This window comes from Procambarus clarkii, chromosome 35 (assembly GCF_040958095.1).
Source record: "Procambarus clarkii isolate CNS0578487 chromosome 35, FALCON_Pclarkii_2.0, whole genome shotgun sequence".
In the NCBI taxonomy this organism is placed as follows: Eukaryota; Metazoa; Arthropoda; class Malacostraca; order Decapoda; family Cambaridae; genus Procambarus; species Procambarus clarkii.
In genome coordinates this window covers 3,581,836-3,609,760 of record NC_091184.1, presented here as the reverse complement: position 1 = coordinate 3,609,760, position 27,925 = coordinate 3,581,836, and the positions used below count along the sequence as shown (strand labels likewise).

Below are 27,925 nucleotides of genomic sequence, written 5' to 3'. Positions count from 1 at the left end.
CAGCACAACACCACAGTAGTGATGGTACAGTGAACTAGAGTGGCAGCACAACACCACAGTAGTGATGGTACAGTGAACTAGAGTGGCAGTACAACATCACAGTAGTGATGGTACAGTGAACTTGAGTAGCAGCACAACACCACAGTAGTGATGGTGATGGTACAGTGAACTAGAGTGGCAGCACAACACCACAGTAGTGATGGTGATGGTACAGTGAACTAGAGTGACAGCACAACACCACAGTAGTGATGGTACAGTGAACTAGAGTGGCAGTACAACACCACAGTAGTGATAGTGGTGGTACAGTGAACTAGAGTGGCAGCACAACACCACAGTAATGATTATGGTGGAGGTACAGTGAACTAGAGTGGCAACACAACACCACAGTAGTGATGGTACAGTGAACTAGAGTGGCAGCACAACACCACAGTAGTGATTATGGTGGAGGTACAGTGAACTAGAGTGGCAACACAACACCACAGTAGTGATGGTACAGTGAACTAGAGTGGCAGCACAACACCACAGTAGTGATGGTGATGGTACAGTGAACTAGAGTGGCAGCACAACACCACAGTAGTGATGGTGATGGTACAGTGAACCAGAGTGGCAGTACAGCACCACAGTAGTGGTGGTACAGTGAACTAGAGTGGCAGCACAACACCACAGTAGTGGTGATAGTGAACTAGAGTGGCAGCACAACACCACAGTAGTGGTGATAGTGAACTAGAGTGGCAGCACAACACCACAGTCCACCACAGTCACCTCCGTAATGTCACTGTGGTTGACTGCTGCCCTCACCACATCCAGGCCGCCCACCACATCACCGAAGACATCTGTCCACTGGCGACCATCCTGGCGGTCCATGGTGGTGATGATGAACTGGGCACTCCTGGGACCCCCCGGCCCACCCCAGGCCAACACAGTTCCTGCCCGGCTTGACCCCCGGTACTGCCCATAAAGGTTAGGCAGCAGTGGGGCTCCTCCCTCACCATCATTACTCTCGTAGTCTCCGCCCACCACATACTCCCTCGGATGACCCTTGTGCCACACCTCCAACAGTTTAGTGTTGCGGTAGGTGTGGCCCCGCTGGCCCGTACACAACAACACAAACTGTCTGGCCAGCGGAGTGTCAGGGGTCAGCCGGATGGTGACCCGCCCTCTTGTTGACCCCGCCCACCCGAGGTCAAGGAACGCTAGGGTGCAGGAAGGGTCCAGCACGCCCACAACCTCACTCTCCTGCAGGAAATGAAATAAATCATGCTGATAACTATAACAAAATGTTATCATATTAGTTATGATAACTCAGTAAATCAGTAATGTCAGTAAGACTAGTGGGTGTAATAAAGTAACCTGGAGGGCGTGGGCGTCGGCGGGCGTGGGCTGACGCAGGAGTGGGTGGAGGTACAGCTGTCCGTCTTGTAGAGTTATCCTGGCGGAGCGGCGGCCATCTTGGTCTTCCTGGACGGCCAACACCCGGCCAGCCTCCACCAGCCTCTTGACGGGCTCCCTCATCCTGCGGAGGTCCTCAACCTGTGGACAGTGTCAGCCCCATTATCACCTGTGGTCAGTGTCAGCCCCATTATCACCTGTGGACAGTGTCAGCCCCATTATCACCAGTGGGCAGAGTCAGCCCCATTATCACCTGTGGTCAGTGTCAGCCCCATTATCACCTGTGGTCAGTGTCAGCCCCATTATCACCTGTGGTCAGTGTCAGCCCCATTATCACCTGTGGTCAGTGTCAGCCCCATTATCACCTGTGGACAGTGTCAGCCCCATTATCACCAGTGGGCAGAGTCAGCCCCATTATCACCTGTGGTCAGTGTCAGTCCCATTATCACCTGTGGTCAGTGTCAGCCCCATAATCACCTGTGGTCAGTGTCAGCCCCATTATCACCTGTGGACAGTGTCAGCCCCATTATCACCAGTGGGCAGAGAGAGCCCCATTATCACCTGTGGTCAGTGTCAGCCCCATTATCACTTGTGATCAGTGTCAGCCCCATTATCACCTGTGGTCAGTGTCAGCCCCATTATCACCAGTGGGCAGAGTCAGCCCCATTATCACCAGTGGGCAGTGTCAGCCCCATTATCACCTGTGGTCAGTGTCAGCCCCATTATGACCTGTGGACAGTGTCAGCCCCATTATCACCTGTGGTCAGTGTCAGCCCCATTATGACCTGTGGACAGTGTCAGCCCCATTATCACCTGTGGTCAGTGTTAGCCCCATTATCACCAGTGGGCAGAGTCAGCCCCATTATCACCTGTGGTCAGTGTCAGCCCCATTATCACCTGTGATCAGCGTCAGCCCCATTATTACCTGTGGTCAGTGTCAGCCCCATTATGACCTGTGGTCAGTGTCAGCCCCATTATCACTAGTGGTCAGTGTCAGCCCCATTATCACCTGTGGACAGTGTCAGCCCCATTATCACCAGTGGGCAGTCAGCCCCATTATCACCTGTGGTCAGTGTCAGCCCCATTATCACCTGTGGTCAGTGACAGCCCCATTATGCTGGACCTGTAGCTCCAGCCCCCCCCCTACTGGCAGGGGGTTGGTGCTGGACCTGTAGCACCAACCCCCCCTCTACTGGCAGGGGGTTGGTGCTGGACCTGTAGCTCCAGCCCCCCTCAACTGGAAGGGGGGTTGTGCTAGACCTGTAGCTTCAGCCCCCCCTCTACTGGCAGGGGGTTGTGCTGGACCTGTAACTTTAGCCCCCCTCTACTGGCAGGGGGGTTGGTGCTGAACCTGTAGCTCCAGCCCCCTCTACTCTCAGGGGGTTTATGCTGGACCTGTAGCTCCAGCCCCCTCCCTACTGGCTGGGGGTTGGTGCTAGACCTGTAGCTCCAGCCCCCTTCTTCTGGCAAGAGGTTAGTGTTGGATCTGTAGCTCCAGCCCCCCTCTACTGGCAGGGGGTTGGTTCTGGACCTGTAGCTCCAGCCCCACAACTGGCAGGGGGTTGTTGCTGGACCTGTAGCTCCAGCCCCCCTCTACTAGAAGGGAGTTGGTGATGGACCTGTAGCTCCAGCCCTCCTCTACTGGCAGGGGGTTGGTGCTTGACCTGTAGCTCCAGCCCTCCTCTACTGGCAGGAGGTTGGTGCTGGACCTGTAGCTCCAGCCCTCCTCTACTGGCAGGGGGTTGGTGCTTGACCTGTAGCTCCAGCCCTCCTCTACTGGCAGGGGGTTGGTGCTTGACCTGTAGCTCTAGCCCTCCTCTACTGGCTGGGGTTGGTGCTTGACCTGTAGCTGCAGCCCCCTCTTCGGGCAGGGTGGGGTTGGTCCTGGACCTGTAACTCCAGCCGCCCTCTACTGGCAGGGGGTTGGTGCTAGACTTGTAGCTCCAGCCACACTCTACTGGCAGGGGGTTGGCCCTGAATCTGTAGCTCCAGCCCTCTCTACTGGCAGGGAGTTGATGCTGGACCGGTAGCTCTAGCCCCCCCTCTACTGGCAGGGTGTTGGTGCTGGACCTGTAGCTGCAGCCCCCTCTACGGGCAGGGTGGGGTTGGTCCTGAACCTGTAACTCCAGCCCCCCCTCTACTGGCAGGGGGTTGGTGCTGGACCTGTAGCTCCAGTCCCCTCTACTGGCAGGGGTTGGTGCAGGACTAGTAGTTCCAACCCCCCTCTACTGACAGGGGGTAGGTGCTGGACCTGTACCTCCAGCCCCCTCTACTGGAAGAGGGTTGGTGCCGGACATGTAGCTCAAGCCCCCCTCTACTGGAAGAGGGTTGGTGCCGGACCTGTAGCTCCAGTCCCGCTCTACTGGCAGGGGGTTTGAGCTGGACCTGTAGCTCCAGTCCCGCTCTACTGGCAGGGGGTTGGTGCAGGATCTGTAGCTCCAGCCCCCTTTACTGGCAGGGGGTTGGTGCTGGACCTGTAGCTCTAGCCCCCTCTACTGGCAGGGGGTTGGTGCTGGACCTGTAGCTGTAGCCCCCTCTACTGGCAGGGGGTTGGTGTTGGACTTGTAGCTCCAGACCCCTCTACTGGCAGGGGGTTGGTGTGGGATCTGTAGCTCCAGCCCCCTCTACTGGCAGGATGGGGGGGGGGGGTTGGTGCTGGACCTGTAGCTCCAGCCCCCCCCCCCCCTCTATTGGCAGGGGATTGGTGCTGGACCTGTAGCTCCAGCCCCTTTCTACTGGCAGGGGGTTGGTGCTGGACCTGAAGCTCCAGCCCCCCTCTACTAGCAGGGGGAGGGGTTGATGCTGGACCTGTAGCTCCAGCCCCCCCTCTATTGGCAGGGGATTGGAGGTGGACCTGTAGCTCCAGCCCTCCTCTACTGGCAGGGGTTTGGTGCTGGACCTGGAGCTCCAGCCCCCCTCTACTGGCAGGAGGTTGGTGCTGTAGATTTAGCTCCAGCCCTCCTCTACTGGCAGGGGAGGGGGGGGGAGGATGGTCCTGCATCTGTAGCTAAAGCACTCCTCTACTGGCAGGGGGTTGGCCCTGGATCTGTAGCTCCAGCCCCCTTTAGTGGCAGGGGGTTGCTGCTGAACCTATAGCTCAAGCCCCTTCCTACTAGCAGGGGATTGATGATGGACCTGTAGCTCCAGCCTCCCCTCCCTCTTCTGGCAGGGGGTTGGTGCTGAACCTTCAGTTCCTTCCCACTCTACTGGCAGGGATTTGGTGCTTCACCTGTAGCTCCACCTACCCCTCTACTAGCAGGGGGTTGGTGCTGGACCTGTAGCTCTAGCTCCCCTCTATTGGCAGGGGGTTGGCCCTGAATCTGTAGCTCCAGCACGATCTACAGGCAGGGGGTTGGTGCTGGACCTGTAGCTCCAGGCTACCTCTAATGGAAGGGAGTTGATGCTGGACCTGTAGCTCCAGCCCCCCTCTACTGGCAGGAGGTTGGTGCTGGACCTGTAGATCCAGCCCCCCTCTACTAACAGGGGGTTGAAGCTGGACCTGTAGCTCCAGCCCTCCTCTCCTGGCACCGGGTTGATGCTCGACCTGTAGCTCCAGCCCCCCCCCCCCTCTACTGGCAGGGGGTTGGTGCTGGACCTGTAGCTCCAGCCCCCCCCTCTACTGGCAGGGGGTTGGTGCTGAACCTGTAGCTCCAGCCCCCTCTACTGGCAGGGGGTTGGTGCTTGACCTGCAGCTCCAGCCTCCTCTACTGGCAGGGGGATGGTGCTGGACCTGTAGCTCCAGCCCCCCTCTACTGGCAGGGGGTTGATGCTGGACCTATAGCTCAAGCCCCCTCTCTACTGGCAGGGGGTTGGTGCAGGACCTGTAGCTCCAGGCCCCTCTCCAGGCAGGGGGTTCCTGCTAGACCTGAAGCTCTAGGCCCCCCCCCACCTCTACTGGCAGGGGGTTGGAGATGGACCTGTAGCTCCAGCCATCCTCTATAGCCAGGGGGTTGGCCCTGAATCTGTAGATCCACTCCGCCCTCTACTGGCAGGGGGTTGGTGCTGGACCTGTAGCTCCAGCCCCCCTCTACTGGCAGGGGGTTGGCCCTGAATCTGTAGCTCCAGCCCCCTCTACTGGCAGGGGGTTGATGCTGGACCTGTAGCTCTAGCCCCGCCTTTTACTGGCAGGGGGTTGGTGCTGGACCTGTAGCTGCAGCCCCCTCTACGGGCAGGGTGGGGTTGGTCCTGAACCTGTAACTCCCTCTAGTGGCAGGGGGTTGGTGCTGGACCTGAAACTCCAGCCCCCCCTCTACTGGAAGGGGGTTGGTTCTGGACCTGTAGCTCCAGTCCCCTTCTACTGGCAGGGGGTTGGTGCTAGACCTGTAGCTCCAGCCCCCCTCTACTGGCAGGGGATTGGTGCTGGACCTGCAGCTCCAGCCCTCCCCCTCTACTGGCAGGGGGTTGGTGTTGGATGTGTTGACCCAGCCCCCCTCTACTGGCAGGGGATGCTGCTGGACCTGTAGCTCCAGCCCCCCTCTACTAGCAGGGGGTTGGTGCTGGACCTGTAGCTCCAGACCCCCTCTACTGGAAGGGGGTTGGTGCTGGACCTGTAGCTCCAGCCCCCCCTCTACTGGAATGGGGTTGGTTCTGGACCTGTAGCTCTAGTCCCCTTCTACTGGCAGGGGGTTGGTGCTGGACCTGTAGCTCCAGCCCCCCTCTAGTGGCAGGGGATTGGTGCTGGACCTGCAGCTCCAGCCCTCCCCCTCTACTGGCAGGGGGTTGGTGTTGGATGTGTTGACCCAGCCCCCCTCTACTGGCAGGGGATGCTGCTGGACCTGTAGCTCCAGCCCCCCTCTACTAGCAGGGAGTTGGTGCTTGACCTGCAGCTCCAGACCCCCTCTACTGGCAGGGGGTAGGTGCTGGACCTGTAGCTCCAGCCCCCCTCTACTGGCAGGGGGTAGGTGCTGGACCTGTAGCTCCAGCCCCCTTCTACTGGCAGGGGGTAGGTGCTGGACCTGTAGCTCTAGCACTCTCTACTGGCAGGGGGTTGGTGCTGGACCTGTAGCTCCAGCCCTCCTCTACTGGCAGAGGGTAGGTGGTGGACATGTAGCTCCAGCCCCCCTCTACTGGCAGGGGGTTGGTGGTGGACCTGTAGCTCCAGTCCTCTCTACTGGCAGGGGTTGGTGCTGGACATATAGCTCCAGCCCCCCCTCTACTGGCAGGGGGTAGGTGCTGGACCTGTAGCTCCAGCCTCCTCCTACTGGCAGGGGGTAGGTGCTGCACCTGTAGCTCCAGCCCCGCCCCCCCTCTACTGGTAGGGGGTTGGTGCAGGATCTTTAGCTCCAGCCCCACACTACTGGCAAGGAATGGGTGCTGGACCTGTAGTTCCAGCCCCCCTCTACTGGCAGGGGGTTGGTGTTGCACCTGTAGCTCCAGCCCCCCCCTCTACTGGCAGGGGGTTGGTGCTGAACCTGTAGCTCCAGCCCCCCCCCCTCTACTGGCAGGGGGTTGGTGCTTGACCTGCAGCTCCAGCCTCCTCTACTGGCAAGGGGATGGTGCTTGACCTGTAGCTCCAGCCCCCCTCTACTGGTAGGGGGTTGATGCTAGACCTGTAGCTCCAGCCCCCCTCAACTGGCAGGGGATTGGTGCTAGACCTGTAGCTCTACCCCCCTCTACTGGCAGGGGGTTGATCCTGGACCTGTAGCTCCGGCCCCCTGTACTAGCAGGGGATTGATGATGGACCTGTAGCTCCAGCCCCTTCTACTGGCATGGGGTTGGTCCTGGACCTGTAGCTCCAGCCCCGCCCCCTCTCTACTAGGAGGGGGTTGGTGCTGGACCTGTAGCTCCAGCCCCGCTCTACTGGCAGGGGGTTGGTGTTGGACTTGTAGCTCCAGCCTTGCTCTGTTGGCAGGGGGTTGGTGCTGGACCTGTAGCTCCAGCCCCACACTACTGGCAAGGAGTAGGTGCTGGACCTGTAGTTCCAGCCCCCCTCTACTGGCAGGGGGTTGGTGCTTGACCTGCAGCTAAAGCCTCCTCTACAGGCAAGGGGATGGTGCTGGACCTGTAGCTCCAGCCCCCCTCTACTGGCAGGGGGTTGATGCTAGACCTGTAGCTCCAGCCCCCCTCTACTGGCAGGGGATTGGTGCTAGACCTGTAGCTCCAGCCACCCTCTACTGGCAGGGGGTTGGTGCTGGACCTGTAGCTCCGGCCCCCCTGTACTAGCAGGGGATTGATGATGGACCTGTAGCTCCAGCCCCTTCTACTGGCATGGGGTTGGTCCTGGCGCTGTAGCTCCAGCCCCCCCCCCCTCTACAGGCAGGGGGTTGGTGCTGGACCTGTAGCTCCAGAATCCCCACTCTACTGGCAGGGGGTTGGTGCTGAACCTGTAGCTCTAGCCTCCCCCTCTACTGGCAGGGGGTTGGTACTGAACCTGTACCTCCAGCCCACCTCTACCGGCAGGGGGGGGGGGGGGGTTGGAGCTGGACCTGTAGCTCCAGCCTCCCCCCTCTTCAGGCAGGGGGTTGGTGCTGGACCTGTAGCTCCAGCCTCCCCCCTCTACTGGCAGTGGGTTGGAGCTGGACCTGTAGCTCCAGCCCCCCCCCCCCTCTACTGGCAGGGGGTTGGTGCTGGACCTGTAGCTCCAGCCCCCTCTACTGGCAGGGGAATGGTGCTGGACTTGTAACTCCAGGCCCCCTCTACTGGCACGAGGTTGGTGCTGGACCTGTAGCTCCAGCCCCCCTCTACTGGCAGGGGGTTGGTGCTGGACCTGTAGCTCCAGCCCTCCTCTACTGGTAGGGGGTTGTTGCTGAACCTATAGCTCAAGCCCCTTTTCTACTGGCAGGGGGTTGGTGCTTGACCTGTAGCTTCAGCCCCATCTACTGGCAGGGATTTGGTGCTGGACCTGTAGCTCCAGCCCCCTCTACTGGCAGGAGGTTGGTGCTGGACCTGTAGCTCCAGCCCCTCTCTACTGGCAGGGGGTTGGTGCTGGACCTGTAGCTCTAGCTCCCCTCCACTGGAAGGGGGTTGGCCCTGAATCTGTAGCTCCAGCCCCCCCTCTACTGGCAGGGAGTTGGTCCTGGACCTGTAGCTCCAGCCTCCCCCCTCTACTGGCAGGGGATTGGTGCTGGACCTGTAGCTCCAGCCCACCTCTTCTGGCAGGGGGTTGGTGCTGAACCTGTAGCTTCAGCTCCCTTCTACTGGCAGGGGGTTGACCCTGGATCTGTAGCGCCAGCCCCCCCCTCAACTGGCAGGGGGTTGGTCCTGGAAATGAAGACTCCAGCCCCCCTCTACCGGCAGAGGGTTGATGCTGGACCTGTAGCTCCAGCCCCCCTCAACTGGCAGGGGGTTGGTGCTGGACCTATAGCTCCAGCCCCCTCTACTGGCAGGGGAATGGTGCTGGACTTGTAGCTCCAGCCCCCTTCTACTGGCAGGGGGTTGGTGCTGGACCTGTAGCTCCAGCCCCCTCTACTGGCAGGGGAATGGTGCTGGACTTGTAACTCCAGGCCCCCTCTACTGGCAGGAGGTTGGTGCTGGACCTGTAGCTCCAGCCCCCGTCTACTGGCAGGGGGTTGGTGCTGGACTTGTAGCTCTAGCTCCCCTCCACTGGCAGGGGGTTGGCCCTGAATCTGTAGCTCCAGCCCCCCCTCTACTGGCAGGGGGTTGGTGCTGGACCTGTAGCTCCAGCCCCCCTCTACTGGCAGGAGGTTAGTGCTGGACCTGTAGATCCAGCCCCCCTCTACTAGCAGGGGGTTGGTGCTGTACCTGTAGCTCTAGCTCCCCTTTACTGGCAGGGGGTTGGCCCTGAATCTGTAGCTCCAGCCCCCTCTACTGGCAGGGGGTTGGTGCTGGACCTGTAGCTCCAGCCCGCCTTTTCTGGCAAAGGGTTGGTGCTGGAACTGTAGCTCCAGCCCCACCCCCCTCTACTAGAAGGGGGTTGGTGCTGGACCTGTAGCTCCAGCCCCCCCTCTAATGGCAGGGGGTTGGTGCTGGACCTGTAGCTCCAGCCTCCCCCCCCACTCTACTGGCAGGGGGTTGGTGCTTGACTTGCAGATCAAGCCTCCTCTATTGGCAGGGGGATGGTGCTGGACCTGTAGCTCCAGCCCCCCTCTACTGGCAGGGGGTTGGAGATGGACCTGTAGCTCCAGCCATTCTCTTTAGCCAGGGGGTTGGCCCTGAATCTGTAGCTCCACTCCGCCTTCTACTGGCAGGGGGTTGGTGCTGGACCTTTAGCTCCAGCCCCCCTCTACTGGCAGGGGATTGGTCCTGGACCTGTAGCTCCAGCCCCCCTCTACTGGCTGGGGGTTGGTGCTGGACCTGTAGCTCCAGCCCCCCCTCTACTGGCAGGGGGTTGGTGCTGGACCTGTAGCTCCAGCCCCCCTCTACTGGCTGGGGGTTGGTGCTGGACCTGTAGCTCCTGCCCACCTCTACTGGCAGGGGGTTGGCGCTGGACCTGTAGCTCCAGCCCTCCTCAACTGGCAGGGGGTTGGTTCTGAACCTGTAACTCCAGCCCCCTTTACTGGCAGGGGGTTGGCCCTGGACCTGTAGCTCCAGCCTTCCCTCTACTGGCAGGGGGTTGGTGCTGGACCTGTAGCTCCAGCCCCCTCTACTGGCAGGGGGTTGGCCCTGGACCTGTAGCACCAGCCTTCCCTCTATTGGCAGGTGGTTGGTGCTGGACCTGTAGCTCAAGCCCCCCTCTACTGGCTTGGGGTTGGCGCTGGACCTGTAGCTCCAGCCCTCCTCTACTGGCAGGGGGTTGGTGCTGGACCTGTTGCTCCAGCTCCCTTCTACTGGCAGGGGTTTGGTGCTGGACCTGTAGCTCCAGCCCCCCTCTACGGGCAGGGTGGGGTTGGTCCTGAACCTGTAATTCCAGCCCCCCTCTATTGGCAGGGGGTTGGTGCTGGACCTGAAGCTCCAGCCCCCCCTCTACTGGCAGGGGGTTGGTTCTTGACCTGTAGTTCCAGACCTCCCCCCCTCTAGTGGCAGGGGGTTGGTGCTTGACCTGAAAATCCAGCCCCCCCTCTACTGGCAGGGGGTTGGTGCTGGACCTGTAGCTCCAGCCCCCCTCTACTGGCAGGGGATTGGTGCTGGACCTGCAGCTCCAGCACCCCCCCTCTACTGGCAGGGGGTTGGTGTTGGATGTGTTGACCCAGCCCCCATCTACTGGCAGGGGATGCTGCTGGACCTGTAACTCCAGCCCCCCTCTACTGGCAGGGGGTTGGTGCTGGACCTGTAGCTCCAGCCCCCCTCTACTGGCAGGGGGTAGGTGCTGGACCTATAGCTCCAGCCCCCCCTCTACTGGCAGGGGGTTGGTGCTGGACCAGTAGCTCCAGCCCCCCTCTAGGGGTTTCGTGCTGGACCTGTAGCTCCAGCCCCCCCTCTACTGGCAGGGGGTTGGTGCTGGACCTGTAGCTCCAGCCCCCCTCTACTGGCAGGGGGTAGGTGCTGGACCTGTAGCTCCAGCCCCCCTCTACTGGCAGGGGTTGGTGCTTGACGTGTAGCTCCAGCCCCCCCTCTACTGGCAGGGGGTTGGTGCTGGACCTGTAGCTCCAGCCCCCCTCTACTGGCTGGGGGTTGGTGCTGGACCTGTAGCTCCAGCCCCCCCTCTACTGGCAGGGGGTTGGTGCTGGACCTGTAGCTCCAGCCCCCCTCTACTGGCTGGGGGTTGGTGCTGGACCTGTAGCTCCTGCCCACCTCTACTGGCAGGGGGTTGGCGCTGGACCTGTAGCTCCAGCCCTCCTCAACTGGCAGGGGGTTGGTTCTGGACCTGTAACTCCAGCCCCCTTTACTGGCAGGGGGTTGGCCCTGGACCTGTAGCTCCAGCCTCCCCCCTCTACTGGCAGTGGGTTGGAGCTGGACCTGTAGCTCCAGCCCCCCCCCTCTACTGGCAGGGGGATGGTACTGGACCTGTAGCTCCAGGCCCCCTCTACTGGCAGGAGGTCGGTGCTGGACCTGTAGCTCCAGCCCCCCTCTACTGGCAGGGGGTTGGTGCTGGACCTGTAGCTCCAGCCCCGATCTACCTGCTGGGGGTAGGTGCTGGACCTGTAGCTCCAGCCACCCCTCTACTGGCAGGGGGTAGGTGCTGGACCTGTAGCTCCAGACCCCTTCTACTTGCAGGGGGTAGGTGCTGCACCTGTAGCTCCAGCCCCGCCCCCCCCTCTACTGGGAGGGGGTAGGTGCTGCACCTGTAGCTCCAGCCCCGCCCCCGCTCTACTGGCAGGGAGTTGGTGCTGGACCTGTAGCTCAAGCCCCCTTTACTGGCAGGGGGTTGGTGTTGGAATTGTAGCTCCAGCCCTGCTCTGTTGGCAGGTGGTTAGTGCTGGACCTGTAGCTCCAGCTCCCTCTACTGGCAGGGGGTTGGTGCTGCACCTGTAGCTCCAGCCCCCCCCCCTCTACTGGCAGGGGGTTGGTGCTGAACCTGTAGCTCCAGCCCCCTCTACTGGCAGGGGGTTGGTGCTTGACCTGCAGCTCCAGCCTCCTCTACTGGAATGGGGTTGGTCCTGGACCTGTAGCTCCAGCCCCCCCCCCTCTACAGGCAGGGGGTTTGTGCTGGACCTGTAGCTCCAGCCTCCCCCCTCTACTGGCAGGGGGTTGGTGCTGAACCTGTAGCTCCAGCCTCCCCCTCTACTGGCAGGGAGTTGGTGCTGAACCTGTACCTCCAGCCCACCTCTACCGGCATGGGGGGGGGGGGGTTGGACCTGGACCTGTAGCTCCAGCCTTCCCCCTCTACAGGCAGGGGGTTGGTGCTGGACCTGTAGCTCCAGCCTCCCCCCTCTACTGGCAGTGGGTTGGAGCTGGACCTGTAGCTCCAGCCCCCCCCCCCTCTACTGGCAGGGGGATGGTACTGGACCTGTAGCTCCAGGCCCCCTCTACTGGCAGGAGGTCGGAGCTGGACCTGTAGCTCCAGCCCCCCTCTACTGGCAGGGGGTTGGTGCTGGACCTGTAGCTCCAGCCCCCCTCTACTGACAGGGGGTTGTTGCTGAACCTATAGCTCAAGCCCCTTCTCTACTGGCAGGGATTTGGTGCTGAACCTGTAGCTTCAGCTCCCTTCTACTGGCAGGGGGTTGACCCTGGATCTGTAGCGCCAGCCCCCCCTCTACTGGCAGGAGGTTGGTGCTGAACCTGCAGTTCCTTCCCCCCCTCTACTGGCAGGGGGTTTGCGCCTGACCTGTAGCTCCAGCCCCCCTCTACTGGCAGAGGGTTGGTGCTGGACCTGTAGATCCAGCCCCCCCTCTACTAGCAGGGGGTTGGTGCTGGACCTGTAGCTCTAGCTCCCCTGTACTGGCAGGGGGTTGGCCCTGAATCTGTAGCTCCAGCCCCCTCTCCTGGCAGGGGGTTGATGCTGGACCTGTAGCTCCAGGCTACCTCTAATGGCAGGGGGTTGAAGCTGGACCTGTAGCTCCAGCCCCCCTCTATTGGCAGGGGGTTGATGCTCGACCTGTAGATCCAGCCTCCTCTACTGGCAGGGGGATGGTTCTGGACCTATAGCTCAAGCCCCCTCTCTACTGGCAGGGGGTTGGTGTTGGACCTGTAGCTCCAGCCCCCGCCCCCTCAACTGGCAGGGGGTTGGTGCTGGACCTGTAGCTCCAGGCCCCCCCCCTCTACTGGCAGGGGGTTGGTGCTTGACCTGCAGCTCCAGCCTCCTCTACTGGCAGGGGGATGGTGCTGGACCTGTAACTCCAGGCCCCTCTCCAGGCCGGGGGTTCCTGCTGGACCTGAAGCTCAAGGTCCCCCCCCCACCTCTACTGGCAGGGGGTTGGAGATGGACCTGTAGCTCCAGCCCCCCTCTACAGGCAGGGGATTGGTCCTGGACCTGTAGCTAAAGCCTCCCTCTACTGGCAGGGGGTTGGCCCTGAATATGTAGCTCCAGCCCCCTCTACTGGCAGGGGGTTGATGCTGGACCTGTAGCTCTAGCCGCGCCTTTTACAGGCAGGGGGTTGGTCCTGAACCTGTAACTCCAACCCCCCTCTATTGGCAGGGGGATGGTGCTGGACCTGTAGCTCCAGCCCCCTCTACTAGGAGGGGGGTTGGTGCTGGACCTGTAACTCCAGCCCCCCTCTACTAGGAGGGGGGTTGGTGCTGGAACTGTAGCTCCAGCCCCTCTCTACTGGCAGGGGGTTGGTGCTTGACCTGCAGCTCCAGCCTCCTCTACTGGCAGGGGGATGGTGCTGGACCTGTAGCTCCAGCCCCCCCCCCTCTATTGGCATGGGGTTGGTCCTGGACCTGTAGCTCCAGCCCCCTTCTACTAGCAGGGGGTTGGTGCTGGACCTGTAGCTCTAGCTCCCCTCTACTGGCATGGGGTTGGTGCTGGACCTGCAGCTCCAGCCCCCCTCTACTGGCAGGATGTTGGCCTTGGACCTGTAGCTCCAGCCTTCCCTCTACTGGCAGAGGGGTGGTGTTGGACCTGTAGCTCCAGCCCCCCTCTACTGGCAGGAGGCTGGCCCTGGACCTGTAGCTCCAGCCTTCCCTCTACTGGCAGAGGGGTGGTGCTGGACCTGTAGCTCCAGCCCCCCTCTACTGGCAGGGGGTTGGCCCTGGACCTGTAGCTCCAGCCCCCCTCTACTGGCAGGGGGTTGGCGCTGGACCTGTAGCTCCAGCCCTCCTCTACTGGCAGGGGGTTGGTGCTGGACCTGTAGCTCCAGCCCCCTTCTACTGGCAGGGGGTTGGTGCTGGACCTGTAGCTCCAGCCCCCTCTACTGGCAGGGGTTTGGTGCTGGACCTGTAGCTCCAGCCCCCCTCTACTGGCAGCGGGTTGGTGCTGGACCTGTAGCTCCAGTCCCCCCCCTCTACTGGCAGGGGGTTGGTGCTGGACCTGTAGCTCCAGCCCCCCCTCTACTGGCCGGGGGTTGGTGCTGGACCTGAAGCTCCAGGACCCCTTAAACTGGCAGATGGTTGGTGCTGGACCTGTAGTTCCAACCCCCCTCTACTGGCAGGGGGTAGCTGCTTGACCTGTAGCTCCAGCCCCCCTCAACTGGAAGAGGGTTGGTGCTGGAATGGTAGCTCCAGCCCCCCTCTATTGGCAGGGGGTTCGTGCTGGACCTATAGCTTCAGCCCCCCTCTACTGGCAGGGGGTTGGTGCTGTACCAGTAGCTCCAGCCTCCCCCCCTCTACTGGCAGGGGGTTGGTGCTGGACCTGTAGCTCCAGCCCCCCTCTACTGGCAGGGGGTAGATGCTGGACCTATAGCTCCAGCCCCCCTCTACTGGCTTGGGGTTGGCGCTGGACCTGTAGCTCCAGCCCTCCTCTACTGGCAGGGGGTTGGTGCTGGACCTGTAGCTCCAGCCCCCTCTACTGCCAGGAGGTGGGTGCTGGAACTGTAGCTCCATCTCCCTCTACTGGCAGGGGTTTGGTGCTGGACCTGTAGCTCCAGCTCCCTCTACTGGCAGCGGGTTGGTGCTGGACCTGTAGCTCCAGCCCCCTTTACTGGCAGGGGGTTGGTGCTTGACGTGTAGCTCCACCCCACCTCTACTGGCAGGGGGTTGGAGCTGGACCTATAGCTCCAGCCCCCCTTTACTGGCAGGGGGTTGGTGCTGGACCTGTAGCTCTAGCCCCATCTACTGGCAGGGGGTTGGTGCAGGATCTGTAGCTCCAGCCCCCTCTACTGGCAGGGGGTTGGTGCTGGACCTGTAGCTCTAGCCCCCTCTACTAGCAGGGGGTTGGTGTTGGACTTGTAGCTCCAGCCCTGCTCTATTGGCAGGGGGTTGGTGCTGGACCTGTAGCTCCAGCCCCACTCTACTGGCAAGGGGTGGGTGCTGGACCTGTAGTTCCAGCCCCCTCTCTACTGGCAGGGTGTTGGTGCTGCACCTGTAGATCCAGTCCCCCTCTACTGGCCGGGGGTTGGTGCTGCAACTGTAGCTCCAGCCCCCCCCCCTTTACTGGCAGGGGGTCGGTGCAGGACCAGTAGCTCCAGCCCCCACCCTCTACTGGCAGGGGGTTGGTGCTGGACCTGTAGCTCCAGCCCCCCCCCTTCTACTGGCAGGGGGTTGGTGCTGGATCTGTAGCTCCAGCCCCCCCTCTACTGGCAGGGGATTGGTGCTGGACCTGTAGCTCGAGCCCCACTCTACTGACAGGGGGATGGTGCTGGACCTGTAGCTCTGGCCCCCCCCCCTCTACTGGCAGGGGGTTGGTGCTGGACCTGTAGCTCTAGCCCCCTCTACTGGCAGGGGGTTGGTGTTGGACTTGTAGCTCCAGCCCTGCTCTATTGGCAGGGGGTTGGTGCTGGACCTGTAGCTCCAGCCCCACATTACTGGCAAGGGGTGGGTGATGGACCTGTGGTTCCAGCCCCCCTCTACTTTCAGGGGGTTGGTGCTGCAACTGTAGCTCCAGCCCCCCCCTCTACTGGCAGGGGGTCGGTGCAGGACCAGTAGCTCCAGCCCCTCCTCTACTGGCAGGGGGTTGGTGCTGGACCTGTAGCTCCAGCCCCCCCCCCTCTACTGGCAGGGGTTTGGTGCTGGATCTGTAGCTCCAGCCCCCCCCTCTACTGGCAGGGGATTGGTGCTGGACCTGTAGCTCCAGCCCCACTCTACTGACAGGGGGATGGTGCTGGACCTGTAGCTCCAGCCCCCCCCCCTCTACTGGCAGGGGGTTGGTGATGGACCTGTAGCTCCAGCCCCCCCCCCCTCTACTGGCAGGGGGTTGGTGCTGGACCTGCAGCTCCACCCCACGTCTACTGGCAGGGGGTTGGTGCTGGACCTGTAGCTCCACCCCACCTCTACTGGCAGGGGGTTGGTGCTGGACCTGTAGCTCCACCCCACCTCTACTGGCAGGGGGTTGGTGCTGGACCAGTAGCTCCAGCCCACCTCTACTGGCAGGGGGTTGGTGCTGGACCTGTAGCTCCACCCCACCTCTACTGGCAGGGGGTTGGTGCTGGACCAGTAGCTCCAGCCCCCCTCTACTGGCAGGGGGTTCGTGCTGGACCTGTAGCTCCAGCCTCCCTCTACTGGCAGGGGGTTGGTGCTGGACCTGTAGCTCCAGCCCCCCCTCCCCTCTACTGGCAGGGGGTTGGTACTGGACCTGTAGCTCCATGTCCACCTCTACTGGCAAGGCGTTAGTTCTGGACTTGTAGCTCCAGCCCCCCCCCCTACTGGCAGGGGGTTGGTGCTGGACCAGTAGCTCCAGCCCCCCTCTACTGGCAGGGGGTTGGTGCTGCACCTGTAGCTCCACCCCCTCCTCTACTGGCAGGGGGTTGGAGTTTTACCTGTAGCTCCAGCCCCCCTTTACTGGCAGGGGGTAGGTGCTGGACCTGTAGCTCCAGCCCCCCTCTACTGGCAGGGGGTAGGTGCTGGACCAGTAGCTCCAGCCCCCCCTCTACTGGCAAGGGGTTGGAGTTGTACCTGTAGCTCCAGCCCCCCTTTACTGGCAGGGGGTAGGTGCTGGACCTGTAGCTCCAGCCCCCCTCTACTGACAGGGGGTAAGTTCTGGACCTGTATCTCCAGCCCCCCCCCCCTCTACTGGGAGGGGGGTTGGTGCTTGACGTGTAGCTCCAGCCCCCCTCTACTGGCAGGGGGTTGGTGCTGGACCTGTAGCTCCTGTCCACCTCTACTGGCAGGGGGTTGGCGCTGGACCTGTAGCTCCAGCCCCCTCTACTGGCAGGGGGTTGGTGCTGGACCTGTAGCTCCAGCCCCCTCTACTGGCAAGGGGTTGGCCCTGGACCTGTAGCTCCAGCCTTCCCGCTATTGGCAGGTTGTTGGTGCTGGACCTGTAGCTCCAGCCCCCCCTCTACTGGCAGATGGGGTGGTGCTGGACCTGTAGCTGAAGCACTCCTCTACTGGCTTTGGTTTGGCGCTGGACCTGTAGCTCCAGTCCCCCTCTACTGGCCGGGGGTTGGTGCTGCAACTGTAGCTCCAGCCCCCCCCCCTTTACTGGCAGGGGGTCGGTGCAGGACCAGTAGCTCCAGCCCCCACCCTCTACTGGCAGGGGGTTGGTGCTGGACCTGTAGCTCCAGCCCCCCCCCCTTCTACTGGCAGGGGGTTGGTGCTGGATCTGTAGCTCCAGCCCCCCCTCTACTGGCAGGGGATTGGTGCTGGACCTGTAGCTCCAGCCCCCCCCCCCCCTCTACTGGCAGGGGGTTGGTGATGGACCTGTAGCTCCAGCCCCCCCCCTCTACTGGCAGGGGGTTGGTGCTGGACCTGCAGCTCCACCCCACCTCTACTGGCAGGGGGTTGGTGCTGGACCTGTAGCTCCACCCCACCTCTACTGGCAGGGGGTTGGTGCTGGACCTGTAGCTCCACCCCACCTCTACTGGCAGGGGGTTGGTGCTGGACCAGTAGCTCCAGCCCACCTCTACTGGCAGGGGGTTGGTGCTGGACCTGTAGCTCCACCCCACCTCTACTGGCAGGGGGTTGGTGCTGGACCAGTAGCTCCAGCCCCCCTCTACTGGCAGGGGGTTCGTGCTGGACCTGTAGCTCCAGCCTCCCTCTACTGGCAGGGGGTTGGTGCTGGACCTGTAGCTCCAGCCCCCCATCCCCTCTACTGGCAGGGGGTTGGTACTGGACCTGTAGCTCCATGTCCACCTCTACTGGCAAGGCGTTAGTTCTGGACTTGTAGCTCCAGCCCCCCCCCCCCTACTGGCAGGGGGTTGGTGCTGGACCAGTAGCTCCAGCCCCCCTCTACTGGCAGGGGGTTGGTGCTGGACCTGTAGCTCCACCCCTCCTCTACTGGCAGGGGGTTGGAGTTTTACCTGTAGCTCCAGCCCCCCTTTACTGGCAGGGGGTAGGTGCTGGACCTGTAGCTCCAGCCCCCCTCTACTGGCAGGGGGTAGGTGCTGGACCAGTAGCTCCAGCCCCCCCTCTACTGGCAAGGGGTTGGAGTTGTACCTGTAGCTCCAGCCCCCCTTTACTGGCAGGGGGTAGGTGCTGGACCTGTAGCTCCAGCCCCCCTCTACTGGCAGGGGGTAAGTTCTGGACCTGTATCTCCAGCCCCCCCCCCCTCTACTGGGAGGGGGGTTGGTGCTTGACGTGTAGCTCCAGCCCCCCTCTACTGGCAGGGGGTTGGTGCTGGACCTGTAGCTCCTGTCCACCTCTACTGGCAGGGGGTTGGCGCTGGACCTGTAGCTCCAGCCCCCTCTACTGGCAGGGGGTTGGTGCTGGACCTGTAGCTCCAGCCCCCTCTACTGGCAAGGGGTTGGCCCTGGACCTGTAGCTCCAGCCTTCCCTCTATTAGCAGGTTGTTGGTGCTGGACCTGTAGCTCCAGCCCCCCCTCTACTGGCAGATGGGGTGGTGCTGGACCTGTAGCTGAAGCACTCCTCTACTGGCTTTGGTTTGGCGCTGGACCTGTAGCTCCAGTCCCCCTCTACTGGCCGGGGGTTGGTGCTGCAACTGTAGCTCCAGCCCTCCCCCCTTTACTGGCAGGGGGTCGGTGCAGGACCAGTAGCTCCAGCCCCCACCCTCTACTGGCAGGGGGTTGGTGCTGGACCTGTAGCTCCAGCCCCCCCCCCTTCTACTGGCAGGGGGTTGGTGCTGGATCTGTAGCTCCAGCCCCCCCTCTACTGGCAGGGGATTGGTGCTGGACCTGTAGCTCCAGCCCCCCCCCCCTCTACTGGCAGGGGGTTGGTGATGGACCTGTAGCTCCAGCCCCCCCCTCTACTGGCAGGGGGTTGGTGCTGGACCTGCAGCTCCACCCCACCTCTACTGGCAGGGGGTTGGTGCTGGACCTGTAGCTCCACCCCACCTCTACTGGCAGGGGGTTGGTGCTGGACCTGTAGCTCCACCCCACCTCTACTGGCAGGGGGTTGGTGCTGGACCAGTAGCTCCAGCCCACCTCTACTGGCAGGGGGTTGGTGCTGGACCTGTAGCTCCACCCCACCTCTACTGGCAGGGGGTTGGTGCTGGACCAGTAGCTCCAGCCCCCCTCTACTGGCAGGGGGTTCGTGCTGGACCTGTAGCTCCAGCCTCCCTCTACTGGCAGGGGGTTGGTGCTGGACCTGTAGCTCCAGCCCCCCATCCCCTCTACTGGCAGGGGGTTGGTACTGGACCTGTAGCTCCATGTCCACCTCTACTGGCAAGGCGTTAGTTCTGGACTTGTAGCTCCAGCCCCCCCCCCTACTGGCAGGGGGTTGGTGCTGGACCAGTAGCTCCAGCCCCCCTCTACTGGCAGGGGGTTGGTGCTGGACCTGTAGCTCCACCCCCTCCTCTACTGGCAGGGGGTTGGTGCTGGACCTGTAGCTCCAGCCCCTCTACTGGCAAGGGGTTGGTGCTAGACCTGTAGCTCCAGGACCCTCCTCAGGCAGGGGGTTGGTACTGGACCTGTAGCTCCATGTCCCCCTCTACTGGCAGGGCGTTAGTTCTGGACTTGTAGCTCCAGCCCCCCCCTACTGGCAGGGGGTTGGTGCTGGACCTGTAGCTCCAGCCCACCTCTACTGGAAGAGGGTTGGTGCTGGACCTATAGCTCCAGCCCCCCTCTACTGGCAGGGGGTAGGTGCTGGACCTGTAGCTCCAGCCCCCCTTTACTGGCAGGGGGTAGGTGCTGCACCTGTATCTCCTGCCCCCCCCACCTCTACTGGGAGGGGGTTGGTGCTTGACGTGTAGCTCCAGCCCCCCCTCTACTGGCAGGGGGTTGGTGCTGGACCTGTAGCTCCAGCCCCCCTCTACTGGCTGGGGGATGGAGCTGGACCTGTATCTCTAGCCCCCTCTACTGGCAGGGGGTTGGTGCAGGATCTGTAGCTCCAGCCCCCTCTACTGGCAGGGGGTTGGTGCTGGACCTGTAGCTCTAGCCCCCTCTACTGGCAGGGGGTTGGTGTTGGACTTGTAGCTCCAGCCCTGCTCTATTGGCAGGGGGTTGGTGCTGGACCTGTAGCTCCAGCCCCACATTACTGGCAAGGGGTGGGTGCTGGACCTGTAGTTCCAGCCCCCCTCTACTTTCAGGGGGTTGGTGCTGGACCTGTAGCTCCAGCCCCCCCCCTCTACTGGCAGGGGTTTGGTGCTGGATCTGTAGCTCCAGCCCCCCCCCTCTACTGGCAGGGGATTGGTGCTGGACCAGTAGCTCCAGCCCCACTCTACTGACAGGGGGATGGTGCTGGACCTGTAGCTCCAGCCCCCCCCCTCTACTGGCAGGGGGTTGGTGATGGACCTGTAGCTCCAGCCCCCCCCCCCTCTACTGGCAGGGGGTTGGTGCTGGACCTGTAGCTCCACCCCACCTCTACTGGCAGGGGGTTGGTGCTGGACCTGTAGCTCCACCCCACCTCTACTGGCAGGGGGTTGGTGCTGGACCAGTAGCTCCAGCCCACCTCTACTGGCAGGGGGTTGGTGCTGGACCTGTAGCTCCACCCCACCTCTACTGGCAGGGGGTTGGTGCTGGACCAGTAGCTCCAGCCCCCCTCTACTGGCAGGGGGTTCGTGCTGGACCTGTAGCTCCAGCCTCCCTCTACTGGCAGGGGGTTGGTGCTGGACCTGTAGCTCCAGCCCCCCCCTCCCCTCTACTGGCAGGGGGTTGGTACTGGACCTGTAGCTCCATGTCCCCCTCTACTGGCAAGGCGTTAGTTCTGGACTTGTAGCTCCAGCCCCCCCCCCTACTGGCAGGGGGTTGGTGCTGGACCAGTAGCTCCACCCCCTCCTCTACTGGCAGGGGGTTGGAGTTTTACCTGTAGCTCCAGCCCCCCTTTACTGGCAGGGGGTAGGTGCTGGACCTGTAGCTCCAGCCCCCCTCTACTGGCAGGGGGTAGGTGCTGGACCAGTAGCTCCAGCCCCCCCTCTACTGGCAGGGGGTTGGAGTTGTACCTGTAGCTCCAGCCCCCCTTTACTGGCAGGGGGTAGGTGCTGGACCTGTAGCTCCAGCCCCCCTCTACTGGCAGGGGGTAGGTGCTGGATCAGTAGCTCCAGCCCCCCTCTACTGGCAGGGGGTTGGAGTTGTACCTGTAGCTCCAGCCCTCCCCCTCTACTGGCAGGGGGTTGGTGCTGGACCTGTAGCTCCAGCCCCCCTTTACTGGCAGGGGGTTGGTGCTGGACCTGTAGCTCCATCCCCTCTTTACTGGCAGGGGTTAGGTGCTGGACCTGTTGCTCCAGCCCCCCTCTAATGGCAGGGGGTAAGTTCTGGACCTGTATCTCCAGCCCCCCCCCTCTACTGGGAGGGGGGTTGGTGCTTGACGTGTAGCTCCAGCCCCCCCTCTACTGGCAGGGGGTTGGTGCTGGACCTGTAGCTCCTGTCCACCTCTACTGGCAGGGGGTTGGCGCTGGACCTGTAGCTCCAGCCCTCCTCAACTGGCAGGGGGTTGGTTCTGGACCTGTAGCTCCAGCCCCCTTTACTGGCAGAGGGTTGGCCCTGGACCTGTAGCTCCAGCCTTCCCTCTACTGGCAGGGGGTTGGTGCTGGACCTGTAGCTCCAGCCCCCTCTACTGGCAAGGGGTTGGCCCTGGACCTGTAGCTCCAGCCTTCCCTCTATTGGCAGGTGGTTGGTGCTGGACCTGTAGCTCCAGCCCCCCCTCTACTGGCAGATGGGGTGGTGCTGGACCTGTAGCTCAAGCACTCCTCTACTGGCTTTGGTTTGTCGCTGGACCTGTAGCTCCAGCCCTCCTCTACTGGCAGGGGGTTGGTGCTGGACCTGTAGCTCCAGCCCCCTCTACTGCCAGGAGGTTGGTGCTGGACCTGTAGCTCCAGCTCCCTCTACTGGCAGGGGTTTGGTGCTGGACCTGTAGCTCCAGCCCCCCTCTACTGGCAGCGGGTTGGTGCTGGACCTGAAGCTCCAGCCCTCCTCTACTGGCAGGGGTTTGGTGCTGGACCTGTAGCTCTAGCCCCCCCCTCTACTGGCAGACGGTTGGTGATGGACCTGTAGCTCCAGCCCTCCTCTACTGGCAGGGGTTGGTGCAGGACTACTAGTTCCAACCCCTCTCTACTGGCATGGGGTATGTACTGGACCTGTAGCTCCAGCCCCCCTGTACTGGAAGAGGGTTGGTGCTGGACCTGTAGCTCCAGCCCCCCTCTACTGGCAGGGGGTTAGTACTGGACCAGTAGCTCCAGCCCCCCTCTACTGGCAGGGGGTTCATGCTGGACCTGTAGCTCCAGCCTCCCTCTACTGGCAGGGGGTTGGTGCTGGACCAGTAGCTCCAGCCCCCCCCCCTCTACTGGCAGGGGGTTGGTGCTGGATCTGTAGCTCCAGCCCCCCCTCTACTGGCAGAGGGTAGGTGCTGCACCTGTAGCTCCTGCCCCCCCCCCCTCTACTGGCAGGGGGTTGGTGCTTGACGTGTAGCTCCAGCCACCCCTCTACTGGCTGGGGGTTGGTGCTGGACCTGTAGCTCCAGCCCCCCCCCCCCTCTACTGGCTGGTGGTTGGTGCTGGATCTGTAGCTCCAGCCCCCTCTACTGGCAGGGGGTTGGTGCTGGACCTGTAGCTCTAGCCCCATCTACTGGCAGGGGGTTGGTGCAGGATCTGTAGCTCCAGCCCCCTCTACTGGCAGGGGGTTGGTGCTGGACCTGTAGCTCTAGCCCCCTCTACTGGCAGGGGGTTGGTGTTGGACTTGTAGCTCCAGCCCTGCTCTATTGGCAGGGTGTTAGTGCTGGACCTGTAGCTCCAGCCCCACACTACTGGCAAGGGGTGGGTGCTGGACCTGTAGTTCCAGCCCCCTCTCTACTGGCAGGGGGTTGGTGCTGCACCTGTAGCTCCAGCCCCCCCTCTACTGGCAGGGGGAGTTGGTGCTGGACCTGTAGCTCCTGCCCACCTCTACTGGCAGGGGGTTGGCGCTGGACCTGTAGCTCCAGCCCTCCTCAACTGGCTGGGGGTTGGTTCTGGACCTGTATCTCCAGCCCCCTTTACTGGCAGAGGGTTGGCCCTGGACCTGTAGCTCCAGCCTTCCCTCTACTGGCAGGGGGTTGGTGCTGGACCTGTAGCTCCAGCCCCCTCTACTGGCAGAGGGGTGGTGCTGGACCTGTAGCTCAAGCCCCCCTCTACTGGCTTGGGTTTGGCGCTGGACCTGTAGCTCCAGCCCTCCTCTACTGGCAGGGGGTTGGTGCTGGACCTGTAGCTCCAGCCCCCTCTACTGCCAGGAGGTTGGTGCTGGACCTGTAGCTCCAGCTCCTTCTACTGGCAGGGGTTTGGTGCTGGACCTGTAGCTCCAGCCCCCCTCTACTGGCAGCGGGTTGGTGCTGGACCTGAAGTTCCAGCCCTCCTCTACTGGCAGGGGTTTGGTGCTGGACCTGTAGCTCCAGCCCCCCTCTACTGACAGATGGTTGGTGCTGGACCTGTAGCTCCAGCCCTCCTCTACTGGCAGGGGTTGGTGCAGGACTAGTAGTTCCAACCCCTCTCTACTGGCATGGGGTATGTGTTGGACCTGTAGCTCCAGCCCCCCTCTACTGGAAGAGGGTTGGTGCTGGACCTGTAGCTCCAGCCCCCCTCTACTGGCAGGGGGTTAGTACTGGACCAGTAGCTCCAGCCCCCCTCTACTGGCAGGGGGTTCGTGCTGGACCTGTAGCTCCAGCCTCCCTCTACTGGCAGGGGGTTGGTGCTGGACCAGTAGCTCCAGCCCCCCCCCCTCTACTGGCAGGGGGTTGGTGCAGGATCTGTAGCTCCAGCCCCCCCTCTACTGGCAGGGGGTTGGTGCTGGACCTGTAGCTCCAGCCCCCCTCTACTGGCAGGGGGTAGGTGCTGGACCTGTAGCTCCAGCCCCCCTTTACTGGCAGGGGGTAGGTGCTGCACCTGTATCTCCTGCCCCCCCCCCTCTACTGGGAGGGGGTTAGTGCTTGACGTGTAGCTCCAGCCCCCCCTCTACTGGCAGGGGGTTGGTGCTGGACCTGTAGCTCCAGCCCCCCCACCCCTCTACTGGCAGGGGGTTGGTGCAGGATCTGTAGCTCCAGCCCCCTCTACTGGCAGGGGGTTGGTGCTGGACCTGTAGCTCTAGCCCCCTCTACTGGCAGGGGGTTGGTGTTGGACTTGTAGCTCCAGCCCTGCTCTATTGGCAGGGTGTTAGTGCTGGACCTGTAGCTCCAGCCCCACACTACTGGCAAGGGGTGGGTGCTGGACCTGTAGTTCCAGCCCCCTCTCTACTGGCAGGGGGTTGGTGCTGCACCTGTAGCTCCAGCCCCCCCTCTACTGGCAGGGGGAGTTGGTGCTGGACCTGTAGCTCCTGCCCACCTCTACTGGCAGGGGGTTGGCGCTGGACCTGTAGCTCCAGCCCTCCTCAACTGGCTGGGGGTTGGTTCTGGACCTGTATCTCCAGCCCCCTTTACTGGCAGAGGGTTGGCCCTGGACCTGTAGCTCCAGCCTTCCCTCTACTGGCAGGGGGTTGGTGCTGGACCTGTAGCTCCAGCCCCCTCTACTGGCAGAGGGGTGGTGCTGGACCTGTAGCTCAAGCCCCCCTCTACTGGCTTGGGTTTGGCGCTGGACCTGTAGCTCCAGCCCTCCTCTACTGGCAGGGGGTTGGTGCTGGACCTGTAGCTCCAGCCCCCTCTACTGCCAGGAGGTTGGTGCTGGACCTGTAGCTCCAGCTCCTTCTACTGGCAGGGGTTTGGTGCTGGACCTGTAGCTCCAGCCCCCCTCTACTGGCAGCGGGTTGGTGCTGGACCTGAAGTTCCAGCCCTCCTCTACTGGCAGGGGTTTGGTGCTGGACCTGTAGCTCCAGCCCCCCTCTACTGACAGATGGTTGGTGCTGGACCTGTAGCTCCAGCCCTCCTCTACTGGCAGGGGTTGGTGCAGGACTAGTAGTTCCAACCCCTCTCTACTGGCATGGGGTATGTGTTGGACCTGTAGCTCCAGCCCCCCTCTACTGGAAGAGGGTTGGTGCTGGACCTGTAGCTCCAGCCCCCCTCTACTGGCAGGGGGTTAGTACTGGACCAGTAGCTCCAGCCCCCCTCTACTGGCAGGGGGTTCGTGCTGGACCTGTAGCTCCAGCCTCCCTCTACTGGCAGGGGGTTGGTGCTGGACCAGTAGCTCCAGCCCCCCCCCCCTCTACTGGCAGGGGGTTGGTGCAGGATCTGTAGCTCCAGCCCCCCCTCTACTGGCAGGGGGTTGGTGCTGGACCTGTAGCTCCAGCCCCCCTCTACTGGCAGGGGGTAGGTGCTGGACCTGTAGCTCCAGCCCCCCTTTACTGGCAGGGGGTAGGTGCTGCACCTGTATCTCCTGCCCCCCCCCCTCTACTGGGAGGGGGTTAGTGCTTGACGTGTAGCTCCAGCCCCCCCTCTACTGGCAGGGGGTTGGTGCTGGACCTGTAGCTCCAGCCCCCCCACCCCTCTACTGGCTGGGGGTTGGTGCTGGATCTGTAGCTCCAGCCCCCTCTACTGGCAGGGGGTTGGTGCTGGACCTGTAGCTCTAGCCCCCTCTACTGGCAGGGGGTTGGTGCAGGATCTGTAGCTCCAGCCCCCTCTACTGGCAGGGGGTTGGTGCTGGACCTGTAGCTCTAGCCCCCTTTACTGGCAGGGGGTTGGTGTTGGACTTGTAGCTCCAGCCCTGCTCTATTGGCAGGGGGTTGGTGCTGGACCTGTAGCTCCAGCCCCACACTACTGGCAAGGGGTGGGTGCTGGACCTGTAGTTCCAGCCCCCTCTCTACTGGCAGGGGGTTGGTGCTGCACCTGTAGCTCCAGTCCCCCTCTACTGGCCGGGGGTTGGTGCTGGACCTGTTGCTCCAGCCCAACTCTACTGGCAGGGGGAGTTGGTGCTGGACCTGTAGCTCCAGCCCCCCTCTACTGGCAGGGGGTTGGTGCTGGACCTGTTGCTCCAGCCCCCTCTCTACTGGCAGGGGATGCTGCTGGACCTGTAGCTCCAGCCCCCCTCTACTGGCAGGGGGTTGGTGCTGGACCAGTAGCTCCAGCCCCCCTCTACTGGCAGGGGGAGTTGGTGCTGGACCTGTAGCTCCAGCCCCCCTCTACTGGCAGGGGGGAGTTGGTGCTGGACCAGTAGCTCCAGCCCCCTCCCCCCTACTGGCAGGGGGAGTTGGTGCTGGACCAGTAGCTCCAGCCCCCCTCTACTGGCAGGGGGTTGGAGTTGTACCTGTAGCTCCAGCCCCCCCCCTCTCTACTGGCAGGGGGTTGGTGCTGGACCTGTAGCTCCAGCCCCCCTTTACTGGCAGTGGGTTGGTGCTGGACCTGTAGCTCCAGCCCCCCTTTACTGGCAGTGGGTTGGTGCTGGACCTGTAGCTCCAGCCCCCCCCCTACTGGCAGGAGGTTGGTGCTGGATGTGTAGCTCCAGCCCCCCCCTCTACTGGCAGGGGGTTGGTGCTGGACCTGTAGCTCCAGCCACCCTTTCCTGGCAGTGGGTTGGTGCTGGACCTGTAGCTCCAGCCCCCCTTTACTGGCAGTGGGTTGGTGCTGAACCTGTAGCTCCAGCCCCCCCCCCTACTGGCAGGAGGTTGGTGCTGGATGTGAAGCTCCAGCCCCCCCTCTACTGGCAGGGGGTTGGTGCTGGACCTGTAGCTCCAGGCCCCTCTACTGGCAGGGGTTGGTGCTTTACCTATAGCTCCTGCCCCCCCCCTCTATTGGCAGGGTGTTCGTGCTGGACCTGTAGCTCCAGCCCCCTTCTACTGGCAGGGGGGTGGGTGCTGGACCTATAGCTCCAGCCCCTCTCTACTGGCAGTGGGAGTTGGTGCTGGACCAGTAGTTTCATCCCCCCTTCTACTGGCAGGGGGTTGGTGTTGTACCTGTTGCTCCAGCCCCCCTCTACTGGCAGGGGATTGGTGCTGGACCTGTAGCTCCAGCCCTCCTTCTACTGGCAGGGGATTGGTGCTGGACCTGTAGCTCCAGCCCTCCTTCTACTGGCAGGGGGTTGGTGTTGTACCTGTAGCTCCAGCCCCCCTCTACTGGCAGGGGATTGGTGCTGGACCTGTAGCTCCAGCCCTCCTTCTACTGGCAGGGGTTTGGTGTTGTACCTGTTGCTCCAGCCCCCCTCTACTGGCAGGGGGTTGGTGCTGGACCTGTAGCTCCAGCCCCCCCCCCCCCATCCCTCTACTGGCATGGGGTTGGTGCTGGCATTGTTGTGGAGTTCGTTGGCAATTTTAAGGCTTCAGTTTCTTCGTACCCAGCAGTGGTCTGATTTGGTTCGCTCTCTTACTGGATTCAACGTCCTCCCAGCGAGCACAAGAAATATTGCCGGAACAACCGTACACATCTTCAAGTGGAAACTAGATTGTTTCTCCTAAGGAGTGCTAGATCAACCGGGCTGTGGTGGATATGTGGGCCTGCGGGCCGCTCCAAGCAACAGCCTAGTGGACCAAACTCTCTCAAGTTAAGCCTGGCTTCGGGCCGGGCTTGGGGAGTAGAACAACTCCCAGAACCCCATCAACCAGGTATACTTTTTTGGAAAGGTTGGTGGAGTGTCACCCGCTCTCTGTGAGGGGGCCAGGATCGCGGGTTCAATCACCATGCAGGCCAGAAATGGTTAACATGTTTCCTGTTGCCTCTGTTCACCAACCAGTAAATATTTATCCAGGAGTTAGGCAACTATTGTGGATTGTATGTTAAGGAAAGTCAGTAGTTGACCTTGGGGAACCTCGATAAACCTAAGAACAGGCTTCCTCTCCTCAAAACGCAACTCAATAACTTGTGGTATGACCTATGAGAGAAAATAACAAACTTACTGTTAATTGCTTCTGGGGGATCTCTAAAGTGATTTCCTGAACTTTATCCATGATGCTGGAGGCTGAGTCTCCCAGGTGTATGGGGTCAGCTGTGGCACCTGTCTCTGTGGTCA

At 62.2% G+C, this 27,925-nt stretch overlaps 1 protein-coding gene across 1 annotated transcript; it reads right to left on the bottom strand.

The window, feature by feature from the left end:
- Positions 1-374: 374 nt before the first annotated feature.
- LOC138371203 (peptidyl-prolyl cis-trans isomerase-like) lies at positions 375-27,925 on the bottom strand. Its single transcript, XM_069336042.1, has 3 exons — positions 27,813-27,925; positions 1,351-1,530; positions 375-1,236 (listed from the first exon to the last, which is right to left on the bottom strand). The coding sequence occupies exons 1-3, from the start codon at positions 27,861-27,863 to the stop codon at positions 724-726; spliced, it is 744 nt and encodes a 247-aa protein (XP_069192143.1). The 5' UTR covers positions 27,864-27,925; the 3' UTR covers positions 375-723.